We start from the raw sequence: 26146 nt of genomic DNA, 5'->3' as shown, positions 1-26146 counted from the left end.
GGAAAAACACTACTATAGTTTTATTTTTACTATAAAATCTTGGCAACTGAGCTTGGCAACTATTGTCATTTCTAGAGTATACAATGTACAACTTGTTTTGCTATAACTATTTTGTTTACATTTTTAAACTCTTGAAATTAATGATAGTGTTATATTTGTTGCATTATTAAATACATTGTAAAATATACTCAATAGCACGCATGTATTTCTGTTTGTCTGTTTGTCACAATGACAAGATTGCATTTACTAAATGATAATGTTTTTTATTGACTTTTATCAACCAATGTTTACTTATATAGCTCAAAATCACAAGTGTCTCAAAGGCCCCCCCCAGATCTAACATAATATTGTGACAGTCTAGTCCATAGTGGATCTAACATAATAGTGTGAGAGTCCAGTCCATAGTGGATCTAACATAATAGTGTGAGAGTCCAGTCCATAGTGGATCTAACATAATAGTGTGAGAGTCCAGTCCATAGTGGATCTAACATAATAGTGAGAGTCCAGTCCATAGTGGATCTAACATAATAGTGAGAGTCCAGTCCATAGTGGATCTAACATAATAGTGTGAGAGTCCAGTCCATAGTGGATCTAACATAATAGTGAGAGTCCAGTCCATAGTGGATCTAACATAATAGCGTGAGAGTCCAGTCCATAGTGGATCTAACATAATAGTGTGAGAGTCCAGTCCATAGTGGATCCAACATAATAGTGAGAGTCCAGTCCATAGTGGATCTAACATAATAGTGTGAGAGTCCAGTCCATAGTGGATCTAACATAATAGTGAGAGTCCAGTCCATAGTGGATCTAACATAATAGTGAGAGTCCAGTCCATAGTGGATCTAACATAATAGTGTGAGAGTCCAGTCCATAGTGGATCCAACATAATAGTGATAGTCCAGTCCATAGTGGATCTAACATAATAGTGAGAGTCCAGTCCATAGTGGATCCAACATAATAGTGAGAGTCCAGTCCATAGTGGATCTAACATAATAGTGTGAGAGTCCAGTCCATAGTGGATCTAACATAATAGTGAGAGTCCAGTCCATAGTGGATCTAACATAATAGTGAGAGTCCAGTCCATAGTGGATCTAACATAATAGTGTGAGAGTCCAGTCCATAGTGGATCCAACATAATAGTGAGAGTCCAGTCCATAGTGGATCTAACATAATAGTGAGAGTCCAGTCCATAGTGGATCTAACATAATACTGAGAGTCCAGTCCATAGTGGATCTAACATAATAGTGAGAGTCCAGTCCATAGTGGATCTAACATAATAGTGAGAGTCCAGTCCATAGTGGATCTAACATAATAGTGAGAGTCCAGTCCATAGTGGATCTAACATAATAGTGAGAGTCCAGTCCATAGTGGATCTAACATAATAGTGAGAGTCCAGTCCATAGTGGATCTAACATAATAGTGTGAGAGTCCAGTCCATAGTGGATCCAACATAATAGTGAGAGTCCAGTCCATAGTGGATCTAACATAATAGTGTGAGAGTCCAGTCCATAGTGGATCTAACATAATAGTGAGAGTCCAGTCCATAGTGGATCTAACATAATAGTGAGAGTCCAGTCCATAGTGGATCTAACATAATAGTGTGAGAGTCCAGTCCATAGTGGATCCAACATAATAGTGATAGTCCAGTCCATAGTGGATCTAACATAATAGTGAGAGTCCAGTCCATAGTGGATCCAACATAATAGTGAGAGTCCAGTCCATAGTGGATCTAAGATAATAGTGAGAGAGTCCAGTCCATAGTGGATCCAACATAATAGTGAGAGTCCAGTCCATAGTGGATCTAACATAATAGTGTGAGAGTCCAGTCCATAGTGGATCTAACATAATAGTGAGAGTCCAGTCCATAGTGGATCTAACATAATAGTGAGAGTCCAGTCCATAGTGGATCTAACATAATAGTGTGAGAGTCCAGTCCATACTGGATCTAACATAATAGTGAGAGTCCAGTCCATAGTGGATCTAACATAATAGTGTGAGAGTCCAGTCCATAGTGGATCTAACATAATAGTGAGAGTCCAGTCCATAGTGGATCTAACATAATAGTGAGAGTCCAGTCCATAGTGGATCTAACATAATAGTGTGAGAGTCCAGTCCATAGTGGATCCAACATAATAGTGATAGTCCAGTCCATAGTGGATCTAACATAATAGTGAGAGTCCAGTCCATAGTGGATCCAACATAATAGTGAGAGTCCAGTCCATAGTGGATCTAACATAATAGTGTGAGAGTCCAGTCCATAGTGGATCTAACATAATAGTGAGAGTCCAGTCCATAGTGGATCTAACATAATAGTGTGAGAGTCCAGTCCATAGTGGATCTAACATAATAGTGTGAGAGTCCAGTCCATAGTGGATCTAACATAATAGTGTGAGAGTCCAGTCCATTGTGGATCTAACATAATAGTGAGAGTCCAGTCCATAGTGGATCTAACATAATAGTGTGAGAGTCCAGTCCATAGTGGATCTAACATAATAGTGTGAGAGTCCAGTCCATAGTGGATCTAACATAATAGTGTGAGAGTCCAGTCCATAGTGGATCTAACATAATAGTGTGAGAGTCCAGTCCATAGTGGATCTAACATAATAGTGAGAGTCCAGTCCATAGTGGATCTAACATAATAGTGAGAGTCCAGTCCATAGTGGATCCAACATAATAGTGTGAGAGTCCAGTCCATAGTGGATCTAACATAATAGTGTGAGTCCAGTCCATAGTGGATCTAACATAATAGTGTGAGTCCAGTCCATAGTGGATCTAACATAATAGTGTTGAAATATGACTGATAATATTTCCGGGCTTTGGTGATCCATGTCAAAAGTCCCCGAGCCTTGGTTTTGACACTTGTGTTGCACAGCAGATCCACTTTGCATGGATTATGTCAGCGAATACTTCCTGACATGTTGGCTCAGCCAAATGAGTCCAGCTTCAGTCACCAGCCGCCGCCTTCTTTGATTGCTGAAATGCCACCTGGGCGTTTGCATCTCCTTTGTATGGATCTCACCTTTCTATCTTTAAAGCCCAGCGGTGCTGGAATCACCTCCTTTTCACACCTAATGAGTGAGCAGCAACCCGGAACAAAGAGCCGCTGCTTCCCTGCGTTTAATCGCGGGTGTATTTAGGTCACATCCCTAACAAATGCACGTTGTGCACCCAAATGATGTTTCCAAACAACGTATCAGGCAAAGGAGAGGTTTTTAATTACGGTATGTGTGGCCCCAAGGGTCCAATTCCCTTTCATATCAGTCCCCTGTGGCCCAAAGGGGAGAGAAGCGGGATGGGCTGCAGGGCGAGGTAATTATGAAGGAGAGAATAGTCTTACCTGAGCCCCACTTTGCAGATGTGACATATTCATTACGGGAGATAATCAAATGCAAGATTTTTCTACCAGCGTGCCTTTGTGCTTGGACTTTTTTCATCTCTTTATCATCTTCTTCTTGTTGTTGTTATTCCCTTGTTTGATCAATTTGATTTTCAAACAAAAGTGAGAAGATCAAAGATCAGCGCTATGGTTCCCCCCCCCTTCTCACCTTGAATGGTGGCCTACATCGACACCTGGGACATCAGCACCACCTTTCTGCCTTCGCTCCTAAACCAGGGGTGTCCAAACTTTATCCACTGAGGGCCGCACACTGAAAAATCAAAGCAAGTGGGGGCCATTTGGATATATATATTTTTATATATAGCTCGGTTGGTAGAGCGGCCGTGCCAGCAACTTGAGGGTTGCAGGTTCGATCCCCGCTTGCACCATCTTAGTAACTGCCGTTGTGTCCTTGGGCAAGACACTTTATCCAAATGCTCCCAGTGCCACCCACACTGGTTTTAAATGTCCATTTTTTTCATTTTCTACCGCTTATTAAGGGACGGCGTGGCGCAGTGGGAGAGTGGCCGTGCGCACCCCGAGGGTGACTGGTTCAAATCCCACCTAGTACCAACCTCGTCACGTCCGTTGTGTCCTGAGCAAGACACTTCACCCTTGCTCCTGATGGGTGCTGGTTGGCGCCTTGCATGGCAGCTCCCTCCATCAGTGTGTGAATGTGTGTGTGAATGTGGAAGTAGTGTCAAAGCGCTTTGAGTACCTTGAAGGTAGAAAAGTGCTATACAAGTACAACCCATTTATTTATTCATTTTATTTATTCCCTTTTTGGGGTCGCGGGGGGCGCTGGCGCCTATCTCAGCTACAATCAGGCGGAAGGCGGGGTACACCCTGGACAAGTCGCCCCCTCATCACAGGGCCAACACAGATAGACAGACAACATTCACACACTCGGGACCATTTAGTGTTGCCAATCAACCTATCCCCAGGTGCATGTCTTTGGAAGTGGGAGGGGCCTATCCCCAGGTGCATGTCTTTGGAAGTGGGAGGGGCCTATCCCCAGGTGCATGTCTTTGGAGGTGGGAGGGGCCTATCCCCAGGTGCATGTCTTTGGAGGTGGGAGGGGCCTATCCCCAGGTGCATGTCTTTGGAGGTGGGAGGGGCCTATCCCCAGGTGCATGTCTTTGGAGGTGGGAGGGGCCTATCCCCAGGTGCATGTCTTTGGAAGTGGGAGGGGCCTATCCCCAGGTGCATGTCTTTGGAGGTGGGAGGGGCCTATCCCCAGGTGCATGTCTTTGGAGGTGGGAGGGGCCTATCCCCAGGTGCATGTCTTTGGAGGTGGGAGGGGCCTATCCCCAGGTGCATGTCTTTGGAGGTGGGAGGGGCCTATCCCCAGGTGCATGTCTTTGGAGGTGGGAGGGGCCTATCCCCAGGTGCATGTCTTTGGAGGTGGGAGGGGCCTATCCCCAGGTGCATGTCTTTGGAGGTGGGAGGGGCCTATCCCCAGGTGCATGTCTTTGGAGGTGGGAGGAAGCCGGAGTACCCGGAGGGAACCCACGCATTCACGGGGAGAACATGCAAACTCCACACAGAAAGATCCCGAGCCTGGATTTGAACCCAGGACTGCAGGACCTTGGTATTGTGAGGCAGACGCACTAACCCCTCTGCCACCGATATCTAAATGTAACTTAGATATTGGGTTTCACAATGTAAAGCACTTTGAGTCACTTGAGAAAAGCGCTATATAAATATAATTCACTTCACTTCACTTATTTAAAAAAAACAGTACAATATATGAAGAGTTCATACGCAAAAACCGATAAACGCCATTTTGATGAAGTTTAGCCCAGCCTGGGTAATATATAGTCCGCCACTTCTATTGTGGTATACCAAAATCAATTTGTTTGCAAATGCGGACAAATGCTGCTTTTAACGTCATTTAGTTCAGCGATTTATTGCAACGGCCGATAAGCGCCATGGATCATCTACCACAAAAGTCGATATATCCGTTTGCCCAACCAGCGCTGCAGTACGGGATCACGTGACAAACAAAATGGCGGCGTGCACGGACTCACTCAGTGTTGTTATCCACGCATGAATCATTTGGAAGCTTCTCCTGTGAACAAAACTGTTAAGCCAGCGAAATACACTGATGTGTTGAAGTTATTATTTGATGTTGGCGCTAGCACGCGTGTCCGTGAGTTTTACACCGCTGCGTTAAACGATGTTGTCGAGCATGGAGCTAATGTCGATAGCGATGATGAGTCAGCTGTTGTCTGCACAGGAGTGTTTTTCAGAGGCAAACCAGGTTGAGCATTTGTGCTTGTTTTTATTAATAAAACATTGTCTTCATTGCAACACTGTTTTTTTGTTTTTTCATTTGGTGCTGAAAAGCACGAGGTAAATATGTGAGGTCACAGTTCCAAAAAAGCATGTCCGGTTAGCAAGTACGAAAAAACAATGTTGGCAGGGACAGCTAGATTTATACGCACCAAGGGATCCAAACTGTTAAATAATGAAGTAAATAAATGTGAACAGTTGTTACCTTGAAATGTGGCTTTCGATACATTTCACGTTCTGTTTTTATCTCTCTCTTTATCTTGAATATTATGCGAAATAACGACCGCAAAGAAAACGATTTTGGAGATATCTGTTTTCGCGACATATCATAATTTGGATATATCTGCTTTTGACGTAAAACCACATCAAACACTCTTATTTGAAAGCCATTCATCACATCAGCATTTCTTAAAAGTTTAGGCTTTCTTGACTTGCTTGTGTTGATATTAAATGAACCATTGTACGCTTGTATATGTACCGACAACACCAGCAGGCAGAAAATCGTTAATATACAGAATCGGTCAAAATGGATTTATCTGCTTTTGCATATGAATTCTTCATATGTACAAAAAATATACATTTGGGCCTCCACTCAGGGTTGGTCTCAGGGGCTCCAAAGGGTTTTGGTCAAAAAAAAATAAAAAAATGTCATTATTCAAAATTATTTTTTAATTATTATTCTAGTTTTAAATCTCTAGATCAGTGTTTTTCAACCACTGTGCCGCGGCACACTGGTGTGCCGTGACATACAGTCCGGTGTGCCGTGGGAGATGATCTAATTTCACATATTTGTGATAAAAACATTTTTTGCAAACCAGTAATTATAGTCTCCAAATTATGTGTTGTTGTTTTTGAGTGTCGGTGCTGTCTAGAGCCGTGTAGTACTCTTCCATCTCAGTAGGTGGCAGGCGGCAGCTAATTGCTTTGTAAATGCAGGTAAAAAGGTGTCTTATGCTAAAAACCAAAAATGAACAAAAGGTGAGTGCCCTTAAGAAAAGGGAAGGCTATGCAGAACGAAACTAAAACTGAACTGGCTACAAAGCGAACAAAAACAGAATGCTGGACGACAGCAAAAACTTACTGTGGAGCAAAGACGGCGTCCACAATGTACATCCGAACATGACTTGATAATCAACAATGTCCCCACACAGACAGATATAAACAACTGAAATATTTTTAATTGCTAAAACAAAGTAGATGCGGGAAATATCGCTCCAAGGAAGACAGGATGCTACAGGAAAATACCCCAAAAATGAAAAAAGCCACCAAAATAGGAGGGCTAGAACACCTGGCACAGGAAAACAGCAAAAAACTCCAAATAAGTCATGGCCTGATGTGACAGTACACCTACTTTGAGACAAGAGCTATATTGATGCATGCTTGGTTATGCTTTAAGGTCCATCCATCCATTTTCTACCGCTTCCTCCCTTTGGGGTCGCTGGTGCCTATCTCAGCTACAATCATATCCAACAATTGCAACAATGACTTAACTTGTCAACTGAGTTGATTTCTGCTGGTGATGTGCCGCCGGATTTTTTCAACGCCAAAAATGTGCTTTGGCTCAAAAAAGGTTGGAAAACACGGCTCTGGATCAACATGAGGTCCATCTGTCAATTTAATGATTTGAAAGATTTAAGTTGCATGCTCTTTTTGTCACCCAAAAAAAAATGTTTTTTGGGGAAAAATCACAAAATATGCAATATTTTCACTCAATCATTTTTTTAAGTGGAGTATTTGAGATTATATAATAATTAAAAAGGTCAATAATTAATTACACCATTGATTTGAATTCATTATTTTTTTTTTGAGCAATGACATTAAAAACAAATCAGACTAAAATTATTGGGGATCCAAAAGGGTCCTACTCATTAAAAAATAAATTATACATTTTTTTTTTACTGTTTACTTTTAACACAATAATCTCGGGATCAACTTCAGATAAATCTGTCAATTATAACTTTTATTGTTGTTTATGTTTTTTGTTTGTTCTTATTAGGCCCTTCTTTAGAAAAAAAACACATTTGTTTTTTATATGGCAAACACAAAATATGGAACATTTCCCCCCAACAATGTCTCAAAGTGGAATATTTAATGTGACATTGATTTTGATCAATTTTTAATTTTTTTGGAAGAAAATAACAGCCTGCGTGGCAGCTTTGTGTTATTAGAGTAAACATTGCAACATTTTCTTGTCACATTTCACCCGTTTGCTCTTTTATACCACTTTTTCTGTTTTTTATTTTTTAATCGTATTTTTAGAATGTGCTTAGGGCCGTTAGAAAATTACCTGCGGGCCGCACTTTGGACACCGCTGTTATAAACACTAAAACAAAACCTCACAATAAAGTCTGATTTAAAGCTAAAAACCTTATGACAAATCGCCTTAAAAAACGGAATGGAATTTTTCATTTTTCTATTGAATGACACACCCAGAATGTACACAAAAATAAAGAAAGTGGGATTGACAATATGAACTATGAATGATAAAACACTGAATATTGACAACATATGACTGTCACACCCTCCCTCCATCCACATCTTTTACAATCAAGCCAAACACAACAAAAATGCAACAAACAGCAAAATATAAACGCAAAAAAACTTTTAAAAAAACTCCCACAATCTGATATACCGTATTTCCTTGAATTGCTAATTCATTTAAAACCTCTTCTCACTCCGGCGTTTACCAAAGGCATGCGGTAAAGGCAAGCATGCGCTAATTATTTTAAAACATCTTCTCACTTCTCATACCTAAGGCATGCGGTAAATTTAGGCCTGCGCTTATAAATTTGAGTGTGATGTAAGGATACCATCATAAAAAGCACATTAAAAAAAAAAACGTTATTATGGTCTTACCTTTACTTATAAATGAAGTCCATGCGCAGCTCCTTCGGATCAAAAGCATCGATAACTTGTTTATAGAAGTCTTCCTTATCTTTCTTCAGTTTTAAAAGTCTCTCTGTCTCCATGGAGATCTTCCTTTATTACCTCCTGCTTTGATTGAAAGTCCAGTTTAGAAAACTGTTTTATTTTTAATCCATTATGGATTGAACTTTCACAGTATCATGTTAGACCCGCTCGACATCCATTGCTTTCCTCCTCTCCAAGGTTCTCATAGTCATCATTGTCACCGACGTCCCACTGGGTGTGAGTTTTCCTTGCCCTTATGTGGGCCTACCGAGGATGTCGTGGTGGTTTGTGCAGCCCTTTGAGACACTAGTGATTTAGGGCTATATAAGTAAACATTGATTGATTGATTGATTTTAGATATGTAATCCTCCATGTTAAAAGTGCAGCCGAGTAGTCGCAAGAAGGATCACTAGCGCCCTCTACCACCAGGAGGCGGGAGTCAGTTAATGACTCATATTTGACACACGCAGCTACGGTATATTAATAAAACATAGCTGCTTACTGTTCTTTTTAGCATATTCAATAGCTTGGACCTTAAATCCTACTGAATAGCTCTTAATCTTCTTCCCTTTATGTGATTTCAAATGATTGAAATCAGCCTCCTCCATTTTGAAAATGATGACAGAGGAAGTGTCACTCGTGACGTGACGAGTTTGACCCGGCGGAAATTCTAGACATGCGCTAATAAAAATAATATTTAGCAAAAGGAGTTTGAGCCGGCAGTAATACTAGGCATGGAAAGTTATTAGTAAATACCCGGCGGCCATTGAAGGAAATACAGTCCTTGATATATCACTGTGACAGTCTGTCGCTGTCGTGCGGCTTCAAGAGACCTCCAAATAGCGACATTGTTGAGCAGGGTTGTGACTTTCTTTATTTTTGCAAATAAAACCTCAATGCAGGTCATTTTTTCAGCTCCTCTTCTCCGCTCACTTTCCAGTTTGCCGTCCTCTCTCGCTCAGCATCAGCTTCCCTCTGGCTCCTTCTTGTCTCTCCGCCTCTTCCCCTGACGTTCACGCCTGTCGCCCTTTGATTCAGTGCGAGAGGATTAATCAATAGTCCCCAGGTGCGCGATCCACGCACCTGATCTTAATTGCGGCGTTGCTCCCGGCGCACCCCGCCTCGCCGCTCGCTTGCTGTCCACGCCTCCTCACCTCCATCTTGGACCGGGCTGCGGCGTGCCCTGCCTCGCTGTCGGACTGCCGGCCACGCCTCCTCGCCGCCATCTTGGGCTGGGCTTCACCGTTTTTTTTAGCGGCAGAGCTCAAAGTGTGGGTAAAAAAGTAGCTTATAGCTTATAGTCCGGAAAATGCGGCACCTGTGCAAAAGTCCATCAATAGTTCATTTGTTTGTATTTGTTTTTACTGTAATACAAAAATACTGACATCATAAACTAGCGGATCAAGGGTGAACCCCTAAAATTGTGTGTGTTAGCACACCTTTTCAGTGTCTCTGTCGGTGTTATACAAAAACTACTTGTTGAATACAAAACATTATGGTTGTTAGCGAAGAAAAATTCATATATTAGCCGCACCGTTTCCTTAGCGGCGGTGCTCAAAGTGAGGGGGAAAAAGTAGTCACTTATAGTCCAGAAAATACGGTACCAGTGAAAAAGTCCATCAATAGTTCTTTTGTTTACAGTTGTTTTTTACTGTAATACAAAAATACTGATAGTATAAACTAGCAGCACAGGGTGCAAGGGTGAACCCCTAAAATTGTGTGTGTTAGCACACCTTTTCAGTGTCTCTGTCGGTGTTATACAAAAACTACTTGTTGAATACAAAACATTATGGCTGTTAGCGAAAAAACATTCATAAATTAGCCGCACCGTTTTCTTAGCGGCAGGGCTCAAAGTGTGGGGAAAAAAATGTAGCCTCCTATAGTCCGGAAAATGTGGCACCTGTGCAAAAGTCTATCAATAGTTGTTGTTTTTTTTGTTAATAGTTGTATTTTACTGTAATACTGACATCATAAACTAGCGGATCAAGGGTGAACCCCTAAAATTGGGTGTGTTAGCACACCTTTTCAGTGTCTCTGTCGGTGTTGTACGAAAACTACTTGTTGGATACAAAACATTATGGCTGCTAGTTAAGAAAAATTCATAAATTAGCCACACAGTTTTTTGAGTGGCATGGTTCAAAGTGTGGGGCAAAAAGTAGCCTCTTATAGTCTGGAAAATAATGCAACTGTGCAAAAGTCCATCCATAGTTCATTATTTTATATTTGTTTTTAACTGTAATACAAAAATACTGACATCATAAACTAGCAGCACATGGTTCAAGGGTGAACCCCTAAAATTGTGTGTGATAGCACACCTTTTCAGTGTCTCTGTCCGTGTTATACAAAAACTTATTGTTGGATACAAAACATGATGGCTGGTAGCAAGGAAAAAATCATAAATTAGCCACACAGTTTTCTTAGTGGCGGGGCTCAAAGTGTGGGGGGGGGGAGTTGACACTTATCGTCTGGAAAATACACTATCTGTGCAAAAGTCCATCAATAGTTCATTTGTTTATAGTTGTATTTTACTGTAATACTGACATCATAAACTAGCGGTTCAAGGGTGAACCCCTAAAATTGTGTGTGATAGCACACCTTTTCAGTGTCTCTGTCGGTGTTATACAAAAACTATTTGTTGAATACAAAACATTATGGCTGGTAGTAAGGAAAAATTAATAAATTCGTTGCACCGTTTTTTTTAGCGCCAGGGCTCAAAGTGTGGGGAAAAAAGTAGCCGCCTATAGTCCGGAAAATGTGGCACCTGTGCAAAAGTCCATCAATAGTTGTTTTTTTCTGTTAATAGTTGTATTTTATTGTATTACATAAATACTGACATCATAAACTAGCGGTTCAAGGGTGAACCCCCAAAATTGTGTGTGTTAGCACACCTTTTCAGTGTCTCTGTCGGTGTTGTACGAAAACTACTTGTTGGATACAAAATATGGCTGGTAGCAAAGAAAAATTCTTAAATTAGCCGCACCGTTTTCTTAGCGGCAGGGCTCAAAGTGTGGGGAAAAGTAGCCGCTTATTTTTTTTTGTTAATAGTTGTATTTTACTGTAATACAAAAATACTGACATCATAAACTAGTGGTTCAATGGTGAACCCCTAAAATTGTGTGACACCTTTTCGGTGTCTCTGTCGGTGTTACCCGAAAACTACTTGTTAACGTGGACTCCGACTTAAACAAGTTGAAAAAGTTATTGGGGTGTTACCATTTAGTGGTCAATTGTACGGAATATGTACTGTACTGTGCAATCTACTAATAAAAGTTTCAATCAATGACTACAAAACATTCTGGCGGTTAGCGTACAATCATTCATAAATTTGCCACACTGTTTTCTTAGCGGCAGGGCTCAAAGTGTGGGGAAAAAAGTAGCCACTTTTAGTCAGGAAAATACGGTACCATCAATTGATCATTTTTTATAGTTGTATTTTACAGTAATACAAAAATACCGATATTATAAACTAAAATTGTGTGCCAACTTCCCACTTTTACTTATTCACTGTTTTGGTTATTTATTGAGTGAAGAAATTAATTCAAATATAGACAACGTTTTATCCACGATTTTTAAAACATTATTGTTCATTGCTTATCCGTACTTTTAGATTTTCTGCAGCGTCTCTCCGTTGCTGCCGCTCCCAAATTGACACCGCGAAAAATAATTGTGCTAACCTGTTCCGAGGGAGAAGACGGACCAGAACCAAATGATCGATCTGTCTGGTATTAAGGGGGGGGTCGAATAAAATAAAGTGTGTTACGCCACCAGCAAACAATGTCTGGTATTAAGGGGGGGGTCAAATAAAAAAAAGTGTGTTACGCCACCAGCAAACAATGTCTGGTATTAAGGGGGGGGTCAAATAAAAAAAAGTGTGTTACGCCACCAGCAAACAATGTCTGGTATTAAGGGGGGGGTCAAATAAAAAAAAGTGTGTTACGCCACCAGCAAACAATGGCCACTGGAGTGCTGCACCTTTGAGCTGCTCCTCGCCTTGAGGTGCGCCCCGGGCGACGGAATAGCAATGTCGTTTAATTGGCTCGTGAAAACACCTTTTGCTCGCAGCCGCCGTCCTTGTCCTCTCACACACACACACACACACACACACACACACTTGTCAGTGTCAGTGGCTTTACATGTCAGTTGGCTTCTAAAACATGTTCATGAAATCACAGCCAGACAAAAAGGTCTGCTCTGCGGGGCCTGTTGAATAGTAATGGCTGTGAGTTAGCACGGCTTAATGCTGCTGTAGCAATTCCACTCTCGCCAAGGGGGACAGGACCTTCCTGCAAAAACAGAGCTTGTCGGGCTTGCTTTAGCGCGCTCTGCCGGCTTGCTCTCGCCAAAGGGGACAAGGGCGAGGGAGGGGGGGGCTGGCTAAATCAACTGTAGCATAACATTAGCGCCGACTCCTAAGACCTTTGCCTTAAGCAGCCCAGGGGAGTCCAGGAGAGCAGCTGGATCAGCGCTCACCTCCAACCAGCCTGCAGGGTATCAAACACCAAGGAAAGTCCTGCTTGTCCCATGTTGGTGGGTCAGTTGCACCGTGGTCAGGGTGCAACACCAGCCAGGCAAGTCTCCAACCAGCCTGCAGGGTATCAAACACCAAGGAAAGTCCTGCTTGTCCCATGTTGGTGGGTCAGTTGCACCGTGGTCAGGGTGCAACACCAGCCAGGCAAGTCTCCAACCAGCCTGCAGGGTATCAAACACCAAGGAAAGTCCTGCTTGTCCCATGTTGGTGGGTCAGTTGCACCGCGGTCAGGGTGCAACACCAGCCAGGCAAGTCTCCAACCAGCCTGCAGGGTATCAAACACCAAGGAAAGTCCTGCTTGTCCCATGTTGGTGGGTCAGTTGCACCGCGGTCAGGGAGCAACACCAGCCAGGCAAGTCTCCAACCAGCCTGCAGGGTATCAAACACCAAGGAAAGTCCTGCTTGTCCCATGTTGGTGGGTCAGTTGCACCGCGGTCAGGGAGCAACACCAGCCAGGCAAGTCTCCAACCAGCCTGCAGGGTATCAAACACCAAGGAAAGTCCTGCTTGTCCCATGTTGGTGGGTCAGTTGCACCGTGGTCAGGGTGCAACACCAGCCAGGCAAGTCTCCAACCAGCCTGCAGGGTATCAAACACCAAGGAAAGTCCTGCTTGTCCCATGTTGGTGGGTCAGTTGCACCGTGGTCAGGGAGCAACACCAGCCAGGCAAGTCTCCAACCAGCCTGCAGGGTATCAAACACCAAGGAAAGTCCTGCTTGTCCCATGTTGGTGGGTCAGTTGCACCGTGGTCAGGGTGCAACACCAGCCAGGCAAGTCTCCAACCAGCCTGCAGGGTATCAAACACCAAGGAAAGTCCTGCTTGTCCCATGTTGGTGGGTCAGTTGCACCGCGGTCAGGGTGCAACACCAGCCAGGCAAGTCTCCAACCAGCCTGCAGGGTATCAAACACCAAGGAAAGTCCTGCTTGTCCCATGTTGGTGGGTCAGTTGCACCGCGGTCAGGGAGCAACACCAGCCAGGCAAGTCTCCAACCAGCCTGCAGGGTATCAAACACCAAGGAAAGTCCTGCTTGTCCCATGTTGGTGGGTCAGTTGCACCGCGGTCAGGGAGCAACACCAGCCAGGCAAGTCTCCAACCAGCCTGCAGGGTATCAAACACCAAGGAAAGTCCTGCTTGTCCCATGTTGGTGGGTCAGTTGCACCGTGGTCAGGGTGCAACACCAGCCAGGCAAGTCTCCAACCAGCCTGCAGGGTATCAAACACCAAGGAAAGTCCTGCTTGTCCCATGTTGGTGGGTCAGTTGCACCGCGGTCAGGGAGCAACACCAGCCAGGCAAGTCTCCAACCAGCCTGCAGGGTATCAAACACCAAGGAAAGTCCTGCTTGTCCCATGTTGGTGGGTCAGTTGCACCGTGGTCAGGGTGCAACACCAGCCAGGCAAGTCTCCAACCAGCCTGCAGGGTATCAAACACCAAGGAAAGTCCTGCTTGTCCCATGTTGGTGGGTCAGTTGCACCGTGGTCAGGGTGCAACACCAGCCAGGCAAGTCTCCAACCAGCCTGCAGGGTATCAAACACCAAGGAAAGTCCTGCTTGTCCCATGTTGGTGGGTCAGTTGCACCGTGGTCAGGGTGCAACACCAGCCAGGCAAGTCTCCAACCAGCCTGCAGGGTATCAAACACCAAGGAAAGTCCTGCTTGTCCCATGTTGGTGGGTCAGTTGCACCGTGGTCAGGGAGCAACACCAGCCAGGCAAGTCTCCAACCAGCCTGCAGGGTATCAAACACCAAGGAAAGTCCTGCTTGTCCCATGTTGGTGGGTCAGTTGCACCGTGGTCAGGGAGCAACACCAGCCAGGCAAGTCTCCAACCAGCCTGCAGGGTATCAAACACCAAGGAAAGTCCTGCTTGTCCCATGTTGGTGGGTCAGTTGCACCGTGGTCAGGGAGCAACACCAGCCAGGCAAGTCTCCAACCAGCCTGCAGGGTATCAAACACCAAGGAAAGTCCTGCTTGTCCCATGTTGGTGGGTCAGTTGCACCGCGGTCAGGGTGCAACACCAGCCAGGCAAGTCTCCAACCAGCCTGCAGGGTATCAAACACCAAGGAAAGTCCTGCTTGTCCCATGTTGGTGGGTCAGTTGCACCGTGGTCAGGGTGCAACACCAGCCAGGCAAGTCTCCAACCAGCCTGCAGGGTATCAAACACCCACATATGCAGTCCTCTCTAAGGTTCTCATAGTCATCATTGTCACCGACGTCCCACTGGGTGTGAGTTTTCCTTGCCCTTATGTGGGCCTACCGAGGATGTCGTAGTGGTTTGTGCAGCCCTTTGAGACACTAGTGATTTAGGGCTATATAAATGAACATTGATTGATTGATTGATTGATTGAAAATCGACGATAAAGTTCGCAACTTTTGGTCGCTAATAAAAAAGCCTTGCCTGTACCGGAAGTAGCAGACGATGTGCGTGTGACGTCACGGGTTGTGGAGCTCCTCACATCCTCACATTGTTTACAATCATGGCCACCAGCAGCTAGAGCGATTCGGACCGAGAAAGCGACAATTTCCCCATTAATTTGAGCGAGGATGAAAGATTCGTGAATGAGGATAGTGAGAGTGAAAGACTAGAAAGAAAAAAAAAAGGCGAGGGCAGTGAGAGCGATTTAGATGTTATTAGGCACATTTACTAGGATAATTCTGGAAAGTCCCTTATCTGCTTATTGTGTTACTAGTGTTTTAGTGAGATTATACGGTACCTGAAAGTGTCTCTGGTGGGAGGAGGTAAGAGAGTCCGCAGCTGCAGAAGGACGCAAGCACCGCTCATGTCTACGGTAAGAGCCGACTTATTACCACAATTTTCTCACCGAAACCTGCCGGTTGACATGTGATCGGGAACCATGTTCGCTTGACCGCTCTGTTCCATAGTAAAGCTTCATCTACGTTAATGTAAAAGCGGAAACACCAGCCGTGTTTGTGTTGCTAAAGACAGCTGCAATACACCGCTTCCCACCGACATCTTTCTTCTTTGACGTCTCCATTATTAATTGAACAAATTGCAAAAGATTCAGCAACACAGATGTCCAGAATACTGTGTAATTATGCGATTAAAGCAGACAACTTATAGCTTGGATCGCTGGAAAAAAATGTCCGCTACAACCCGAGACGTCACGGGCCCGCGTCATCATAACGAAGTTTTCAACAGGATACTTCACGCGAAATGTAAAATTGTAATTTAGTAAACTAAAGCGGCCGTATTGTCATGTGTTGCAATGTTAATATTTCATCATTGATATATAAACTATCAGACTGCGTGGTCGCTAGTAGTGGCTTTCAGTAGGCCTTTAAAACTACTTTTTTAAAGTAATTTCTCACTTCAAGCATGAAAAAATTAATCATGACTTTGACACAATTGTGTCTCGTATTAAAAGAGATGACAGCCAAATGGACTTTGCTGTTTTATTTTCAATGAAACAATAGAAAACGTGTGCTCATATAGTAGTACAGTTGTTATTAGTGAGAATATACTCATTTTAAGTATAGTATTATTTATATTATTTATATATTATTTCAATCAATCTGTACCGTGGATGTCGTTGTGGCTTGTGCAGCCCTTTGAGACACTTGTGATTTAGGGCTATATAAATAAACATTGATTGATTTATATATTATTTAAGTATATTAAGTCAGGCCCAGGACCGGAAAACTTATATAATGATCAAAAGAACATGCAATTGTATGATATTATCATAAAGTGAACCCTCCTACTTTTGTATTATTTTTTTAGTCACTATTAGACGCGGCCCTCAGAGTCCATAACTGCAATGTGGTCCTCAGTGAAAAGTAGTTTGACGCCCCTGCTCTACAGATTTATACAAGCGAGTCAAAGGAGCCACATGTAGTTTGAAGTGGCCTCACTCTCTCTGTGTCATGGCCGCCTCTCAGTGGCTCCAATTAGCTGACGAGGAAGGAGCTCACCTCGCGCAGGTGTGCCTCTGCCGCACCTCCAGAGCGGACACGTCCCGAGGGTGCGGCCTAAGTCTCGGCACTATATTTCCGGCGCTACGGGTCTCTCCGAGGGCGGCGTGCTGCGTTTGATGTACCCGACTCACTGCTGATGCCTTTTAATGAAGCAGGAAGCTGCGGCGAGGTCGTCTTCACACGTCTGCGGCTCCTTTTTGGTGATCAGTCGAGGAGAAAAGAGGTTTCAGATCTCATGTCAGCCGTCGAGTTAGCTTTATGACAGGGGTGTCCAAACTTTTTCCACAGAGGGACGCACACGGAAAAATTGAAGCATGCAGGGTTAGGGGTGTAACGCTGCACAAAAATTTGGGTTCGGTACGTACCTCGGTTTAGAGGTCACGGTTCGGTTCATTTTCGGTACAGTAAGAAATCAACAAAATATACATTTTTTGGTTATTTATTTACCGAATTTGTAAACAATGGCTTGATCCTTTTAACATCTGGAACACTAGAATAATTCTGCCCACATTAATCCACATTAAACTGCCTCAAGTTGTTGCTCAGATTAAATAAAATGACAAAACCTTTCTTCTACATCAGGGGTCGGGAACCTTTTTGTCTGAGAGAGCCAAAAAGCCAAATATTTTAAAATATATTTCCGTAAGAGCCATATAATATATTTTTTTAACACTGAACACAACTAAACACGTGCATTTTTAAGTAAGACCAACATTTCTAGAGTATAATAGGTCTGTTATTCTTTGTAATAACATTGTTATTCTGAAGCTAACTGTGGAGGGGGCGTGGCCTGTGGGCCTGCAGCGACAGGTGCGTAGATTGTCCACCTGGGCCTTGTTATCTAATCACCTGTTGCTCTGTTATACACAGCAGCCAGGAGGAGAGACTGGGTTGGGGCTGGAAATCCTTAGGGCTCCTGGGGAGCTTAGAGGGTCTCAGTCAATAAAATGTTAAAAATAAGTCAAATTATTATTATTTTTATTTATTTAATGCTTACAGTAAATCCCTATATCAACTTGAGGTTGATATAGAGCCTTTTCTGTCAAAGACAACTTTGTTTTTTATAGTAAAACTGAATTATGCAGTATTTAGGTGGATAGATAGATAGTACTTTATTGATTCCTTCAGGAGAGTTCCTTTATTTAGCAATTAAAAAGCCCTCAAAGATCAATAATGCAGGACACCATTGATTTTAATTATTTAATATTTTGGAGTAATCCCAGTGAAAAGTTAAATAAAATCCTACTAAATATATTTGAGATCCAAAAGGTTCCCCACTCATAAAGTGATACATTTTTATTAGATTTTTTTTTACTTTTAACAGTTACATTTCAAGACCAACTTCTGATATATCTGTCGATTTTAAGTTTGAACTATTATTTTGTTGGTTTTATGCTCTTTTGTCAAAACTTTGATGTTTTTATATGGCAACCACACAACATATGCAATATTTTTTCCACATAAAACATTTAAGTGATAATTTTTAAGTAATAATTCATTATAACATAGATTTTTCTGTCCTTTTTTTTTTTTAGAGCAATGGAAAAAAAAGAAAATTAAGACAAAAGGGAAAAAAACTGCCTGCATGGCAACTTTGTGTCAACATTTCCACTTTTTCTCATTAGATTTCACCTCATTCCACTTCTTTTAAATGTTTATTTTTATTTTTGCAACACTATCAATTTTGCAATTTTTGCAGAATGTGTGGCGGGCCGATAAAGGATTAGCTGCGGGCCGCACTTTGGACACCCCTGCTTTATGATGTACAAACAACTACATTCCAGTCATGATTAGTCATGTGTATTGTAGTCCTTGATGTACTAGACTTGGTTATAGCACACATTTTTGCATGTTTCTGGTTCTATGGTCAGGATAGGATAGGACTTTATTGTCATTGCACGAGTACAAGGAAACTTTGTTTTCAGCACACAGACGTTCAAGATTAGACAAACAAACAGCAAAGGTGTCAAAGTCATTTTCATCGCAGTTATGTTTGGCCCCAGAGGTTTGCTTCTAACAGTGAATACTATTGTTAATCCATTTTTTTAAAAACAATATGGTAAGTCGCCATCCTTTCCCCTCAGAATTTAGTGTATATTACTGTAAATAGAAAAACATTACTGCAGTTTTTCAGCTCAGTTGCCAGAATTTTACTGTAAAATGTACATTTGTTTTTTTACTGTAAATTAAAAACAAATGCAATTTTACTGCAAAGTTTTGGCGCCTGAGCTGTTTTTTTAAATCCACAACTGTAGATTTTTCCGTGTATTACAATAAATGCCAAAACGGCACCACAGTTTATTACAGTAAAAAACAACCTACAGTTTTTTTAATTTAGAGAAAAATGCTGTAAAAACTACAGTAGATTTCACAATTTTACTATGAGATGAATTGCTACTTTTTCATGACACACTTTGATGGATAACTTGCTGTGAAATCAATATTGTTAGTATTTATTTCTATGTTCAAAAACGGTTTCACTGTTTGAGAATAAATTTTTGCATATTTAAGTTAACATAATTTGCGATTACATTATATATTTTTATCCCAACATACAAAGAAAGAATACATTTAGTAAGACAAGTTACAGTAATTTACTGATACATATTATTTCCAGGCTTCCCAGGGCCAAATAAAATGAAGTGGCGGGCCACATCTGGCCCCCGGGCCTTGACTTTGACACCTGTGGCGTACCGGGTTACAGAACAGGAACGCTGATGGGTCGCCACGAGGCGCCCTGTAAAAAGGTGGGAAAAAGGTCAAACGCTGTGGAAAAAGATGAGTAAAAAAAATACAATCTAGACTGGGCTCTTAAGGGGGCCTAGTCTGGAGTGGGGAAAAACTTCAAAGCCATGCACACATAAACATGTTACATATAATCACGACAACTACCATGAATTACCATGAATTGATTAACGCTGACCCCGACTTAAACAAGTTGAAAAACTTATTGGGGTGTTACCATTTAGTGGTCAATTGTACGGAATATGTACTGTACTGTGCAATCTACTAATAAAAGTATCAATCAATCAATCAATCAAACTCTCTATAAAGCGGTGCCAGCTATCAATCATCCCATAGGGGATTCAAGTGGTGGTGAAGGCGTGGGGGATTGTGTTTATATATGCCTATCGTCTTGTGTGATGTAGTGTCCATAGGCCTGGGGCTTTATTGCATGCAAGCAAAAGTTCGACTCCATGTGTCGTTGAGGAGGGAGGGAGGTCTAAAGCGTCCATCATTAAGGATTCCTCGGGGGGATGTTTACAGAACGGCCTGCTCCTGTTGTTGCATCAAGGCCATTCGAGGGAGTCGAATCGTAGATTGGGAATTTGTTTTTCCGTGAGCAGACATTACAATGGCTTGTCTGTTCTATTCCATGCCGGCCCTCATTTCCAATGTTTCCCTTTCAAGTGTGTATTTATATATATATATATATATATATATATATATATATATATATATATATATATATATATATATATATATATATATATATATACATATATATATACAGTATGTGTGTGTGTGTGTGTGTGTGTGTGTGTGTGTGTGTATCATCTGTTTCAGGGTCAAACTGTGGCCATCTCAAAAGGTTTTTACCTTATAGGCAATGTTTTACACAGCACTTTAACATTCATAACCGCCATACAAGCGTAAAAAGAAGCGAAGCACCAGCACACAGTAAAGCAAAAGTATCAGAACAACACTCTTCCTCACAGTCTTACCTGCTGAAGAGTGTGAGCTCCTCAGGAATAAACGTGCTGTGACGCGTTTATTCCTGAGGAGCAGAAGAGAGTCCAGTCCCTGTTTTTCTCGAACCTGGGTCGTCCGGCATGAGCCACAAGCGTGCTATCTACCGAGCTAAAAGCCAATGTTTTTCACCCAGTTTTCCTCTTTGGTCCGGAGGACGCGGCGTCCCCAGTTTCCAAAAACAATTTGGAATGTGGACTCATCAGACCACAGAACACTGTTCCACTGTGCATCAGTCCATCTTAGATGAGCTCGGGCCCAGTGTAGCCGGCTGCGTTTCTGGGTGTTGTTGATAAATGGCTTTGGCTTTGCATAGTAGAGTTTTAACTTGCACTTACTGATGTAGCGACCAACTGTAGTTACTGACGGGGGTTTTCTGAATTGTTCCTGAGCCCATGTGGTGATATCCTTTACACACTGATGCCGCAGTAGCGCCTGGGGTGTTTTGGGCCTCGTCGCTTACGTGCACCGATTTCTCGAGATTTTCTGAACCTTTTGATGATATTATGGACCGCAGATGGTAAAATCCATAAAATCCTTGCAATAGCTCGTTAAAAAAATGTTGTTCTTAAACTGTTGGACAATTTGCTCACGCATTTGTTCACAAAGTGGTGACCCTCACCCCATCCTTGTTTGGGAATGACTGAGTATTTCATGGAAGCTGCTTTTATACCTAATCATGGCACCCACCTGTTCCCAATTAGCCTGTTCACCTGTGGGATGTTCCAAATAAGTGTTTGATGAGCAGTCCTCAACTTTCTCAGTCCTTTTTGCCACTTGTGCCAGTTTTTTTTTAAACCCATTGCAGGCATCACATTCCAAATGAGCTAATTTTTGCAAAAAATAACAAAGTTTACCAGTTTGAACATTAAATTTGGGACGGCGTGGCGCAGTGGGAGAGTGGCCGTGCGCAACCCGAGGGTCCCTGGTTCAAACCCCACCTAGAACCAACCTCGTCACGTCCGTTGTGTCCTGAGCAAGACACTTCACCCTTGCTCCTGATGGGTGCTGGTTGGCGCCTTGCATGGCAGCTCCCTCCATCAGTGTGTGAATGTGGAAGTAGTGTCAAAGCGCTTTGAGTACCTTGAAGGTAGAAAAGCGCTATACAAGTACAACCCAATTAAATACCGTATTTCCTTGAATTGCCGCAGGGCATATAGTATGTGCCTGCCTTGAATTACTGCCGGGTCAAACTCGCTTCCCAAAATAATTAGCACCTGCTTTGTATTACCACCTGGTCAAACTTGTGACGTCACGAGTGACACTTCCCCTGTCATCACTTTCAAAATGGAGGAGGCTGATTTCAATACCGGTCATTTGAAATCTCATAAAGGGAAGAAGATTAAGAGCTATTCAGTAGGATTTAAGGTCCAAGATTATATCACACTCAAATTTTTACTGCATGCCTTTGGTAAGTGCCGGAGTGAGAAGAGGTTTTAAAATAATTAGCACATGCTTACTTTTACTGCATGCCTTTGGGAAGTGCCGGAGTCAGAAGAGGTTTTAAAATAATTAGCACATGCCTACTTTTACTGCATGCCTTTGGTAAGCGCAGGAGTGAGAAGAGGTTTTAAAATAATTAGCACATGCTTACTTTTACTGCATGCCTTTGGTAAGTGCCGGAGTCAGAAGAGGTTTTAAATTAATTAGCGCCCGGGCGGCAATTCAAGGAAATACGGTATCTCTTCTTTGCGGTCTATTCAATTGAATATAAGTTGAAAAGGATTTGCAAATCATTGTATTCTCTTTTTATTTACCATTCACACATTGTGCCAACTTTACTGGTTTTGGGGTTTGTAATTGAATACGACTAAAATGGATTAAAAAGGTCATAAACGCTTGATTTAAATCCCACATTTGAACTTTTAACAGTTGTCTTACAAGCATCGAAACACGCGAAGAATAAAACAGATTATGGTGGCATCGCCACTTGTCCAGGGTGTGCCCGCCTTCCGCCCGAATGCAGCTGAGATAGGCTACATCACTCCCCGCGACCCCGAAAAGGACAAGCGGTAGAAAATGGATGGAAGTGAAAAGAGTTTATGTCACTCCCTGTCTATATTCTTTTTCTCTTCAGGATTTGCATCTGATAAATATTGATAGTGTGTATATTATTGTTGTGGAAGTCTAGTGCTTCCGGGTTCTTTGGCCCACCCACCACGGAAATGACAGCTGAGCACACCAATGGTTTTTCCTGTTGCTTTTCAGCACACGTCTTTTGGATCTTGTCGGTCAATTTCGCTCTCTCTCTCTCTCTCTCTCTCTCTCTCTCTCTCTCTCTCTCTGGACGTGCTCTGCCATCCACCAACGACCACCTCCCTCCACACCCCCCACCCCCTCTCCTTCCCGACTGCTGCCTTTGACAGCGACAGCTGATTAGACAAACACTCTCAGCTGTGTCATCTAATCTTCAAGCCACTTCCGCCACACCCAGCTTTGCTGCTTGTCTGCAGGCCACGCCCCACCACAATTAGTTTGCCAGTCAAGGGTGTTCTGTGGCATTAAAGTCCTACTGAAAGCCACTACTAGCGACCACGCAGTCTGATAGTTTATATATCAATGATGAAATATTAACATTGCAACACATGACAATACGCCCACTTTAGTTTACTAAATTGTAATTTTAAATTTCCCGCAAAGTGTCCTGTTGAAAACGTCGGTATGATGACGCGTGCGTTTGACGTCACCAGTTGTAACAGACATTTTTTTTTTCAGCCCAATCCAAGCTATAAGTCGTCTGCTTTAATCGCATAATTACACAGTATTCTGGACATCTGTGTTGCTGAATCTTTCGCAATGTGTTCAATTAATAATGGAGACGTCAAAGAAGAAAGATGTAGGTGGGAAGCGGTGTATTGCGGCCGCCTTTAGCCACACAAACACAGCCAGTGTTTCCTTGTTTACATTCCTGAAGGTGAAGCTTTACTATGGAACAGAGCGGTCAAGCGAACATGGTTCCCGACCACATGTCAACCGGCAATTGTGGTAATAAGTCGGCTCTTACCGTAGACATGAGCGGAGCTCGCGTTCTCCTGCAGCTGCAGACTCTCTTACCTCCTGCCACCGGAGACACTGGCGGTCACCACACCCGTGGCCACACCCCTACGACTTTACAGTATCCTTTAATCTCACTAAAACACAAGTAACACAATAAGCAGATAAGGGATTTTCCAGAATTATCCTAGTAAATGTGTCTAATAACATCTGAATCGCTCCCACTGCCCTCACCTTTTTTTTCTCTAATCCTTCACTCTCACTTTCCTCATCCACGAATCTTTCATTCTCGCTCAAATTAATGGAGAAATTGTCGCTTTCTCGGTCCGAATCGCTCTAGCTGCTGGTGGCCATGATTGTAAACAATGTGAGGAGCTCCACAACCCGTGACGTCACGCGCACATCGTCTGCTACTTCCGGTACAGGCAGGGCTTTTTTATTAGCGACCAAAAGTGTCGAAATTTATCATGGATGTTCTCTACTAAAGCCTTTCAGCAAAAATATGGCAATATGGCGAAATGATGAAGTATGACACATAGAATGGAGCTGCTATCCATCTTTAAATAAGAACATCTCATTTCAGTAGGCCTTTAAGTATAGCAATTTACTGTGGCATTAACCTTGCTTTCCTCTCTTCTCTCACCCCCTTTTTTTGTACCCTTCCCGTCCCCACGCCTCACCCCCCACCACCTCCTCCCTGCAGGTGCCCTCTGCCGTCCAGCTCATGGAGGCTTTGCGTGTGAAGATGAAGGAGAGGAAGGTGCTGACAGAAGAGCTGGCCATGCTCAGCTAAGAAAAAGAACCGTCACCCCTCCAACTCTCATCCCGACTCGGCGGTAACTCGGCCCGACTTGAATATTTTGGTGAAGCAACCTCGGACCCGCGGCGGGTGGAGCTTTTTATAATGAGCCCTCGACATCTGTGTTGGCGCTCGGGGTGTGTCGGGGAAAAAGCCTTTTGGCGCCTCTCCTCCCGGTGATGAAGCTAATCCCTCACTTTTATTACCATTTATTTACTGTTAGGTGACACAACACAGTCTTAATATTCACAGTTTTGCACACTTCTAGGGGTTTACTCCATCACATAGACCTGAAATTCTGTTGAGCATATCCACTGCAAAAAGTCAGTGTTCAAAAACAAGAATAATTAAAGCTACAGGCAGCGATGGACGGGACTGACTTTTGCTGGTGTTTCCTGCCTTTACCCATTCAACATATCTTTAGCTGCACAGTGTAGATCTAAGTCAGACCTACATAGAGCTTTTTGTTTCATGTCTCTACGACATTCCTAACGGAAGTTACAAGTACTTTTTGTCTGTGTTTTTTCCTAGGGGGCGCTAGAGCGCAATTTTGAGTTTAGGGGTTTGGTTTTCTATTAGATGGCAATTTTCGCCAGTCCTGATGTGTGTGTAAAATTTGGTGAGTTTTGAAGCATGTTAAGGGGGTTAAATTACAGCTCAAAGAGGCGGCGGTATAATAATAATACAACCTTAGAAATACAATAGGGTCCTCTGTCCCAAAGGGACATTCGGTCCCTAAAAATTACAAACATTTTAGGTATTTTATTTGAACTAAGTAAAATTATCTACCAGAACAAGAACCTCTGGCTTGTCAAGACTTTCCAAAAGAAGTCCAATTAGCTAACCTCAATGAACCCAAAAATAGCTTCAAATACGTATATTCTCACTAATAACAACTGTACAAGTACATATCTTTTATTGTTTCATTAAAAATAAAACGCACTCAATGGGCCTTAGTGTGTGAATGTTGTCTGTCTATCTGTGATGAGGTGGCGACTTGTCCAGGGTGTACGCCGCCTTCCGCCCGAACACAGCTGAAATAGGCTACAGCAACCCCCGTGACCCCAAAAGGGACAAGCGGTAGAAAATGGAATGTATGGATATTTACTTTAAGGTGACCTAAGACAGTCTTAATATTCACGGTTTTGTCCACTTTTAGGGGTTTTACTTCTTCACATACACCTGAAATTCCGTTTAGCATATAAACTGCAAAAAGTCAGTGTTCAAAAACAAGAATAAAAATGACAAATATTTGATGTATTTTATTTGAACTAAGAAAAATGATGCGCCCGAACAAGCAATTGGGAGAAATTCGGGAGAATGGTTGCCTCGGGAGGTTTTTGGGGGGGGCTCTGAACTTTGGGAGTCTGCCGGGAAAATTGGGAGTGTTGGCAAGTCTGCCTTCAGTGTGCATATTGAATATAGTTCTCTGCAAACCTATCAAATCTTCTTTTTTCTCTTCATTATTTTGTCAGAATGCTTAATTTTGTATGTGAAAATCACAAAGGGTTTATGGTTTACAAACTTTCAGCCCCACCTCAAACAAAATTCACCAGCCGCCCCTGAT

The 26146-nt window shown here is 42.7% G+C and overlaps 1 protein-coding gene across 1 annotated transcript in view; it reads left to right on the top strand.

Moving 5' to 3' along the window:
• Positions 1 to 25830, top strand: part of cntln (centlein, centrosomal protein) — a 429542-nt gene extending 403712 nt beyond the window's left edge. The window contains 1 exon segment of the mRNA XM_061880275.1: positions 24484 to 25830. Within this exon segment, the coding sequence (XP_061736259.1) occupies positions 24484 to 24573 (90 nt within the window). The 3' untranslated portion in view covers positions 24574 to 25830.
• The last annotated feature ends 316 nt before the right edge of the window (positions 25831 to 26146 follow it).

This window comes from Nerophis ophidion, linkage group LG20, assembly GCF_033978795.1.
Source record: "Nerophis ophidion isolate RoL-2023_Sa linkage group LG20, RoL_Noph_v1.0, whole genome shotgun sequence".
In the NCBI taxonomy this organism is placed as follows: Eukaryota; Metazoa; Chordata; class Actinopteri; order Syngnathiformes; family Syngnathidae; genus Nerophis; species Nerophis ophidion.
This window is presented reverse-complemented; position numbering and strand designations above follow the sequence as displayed.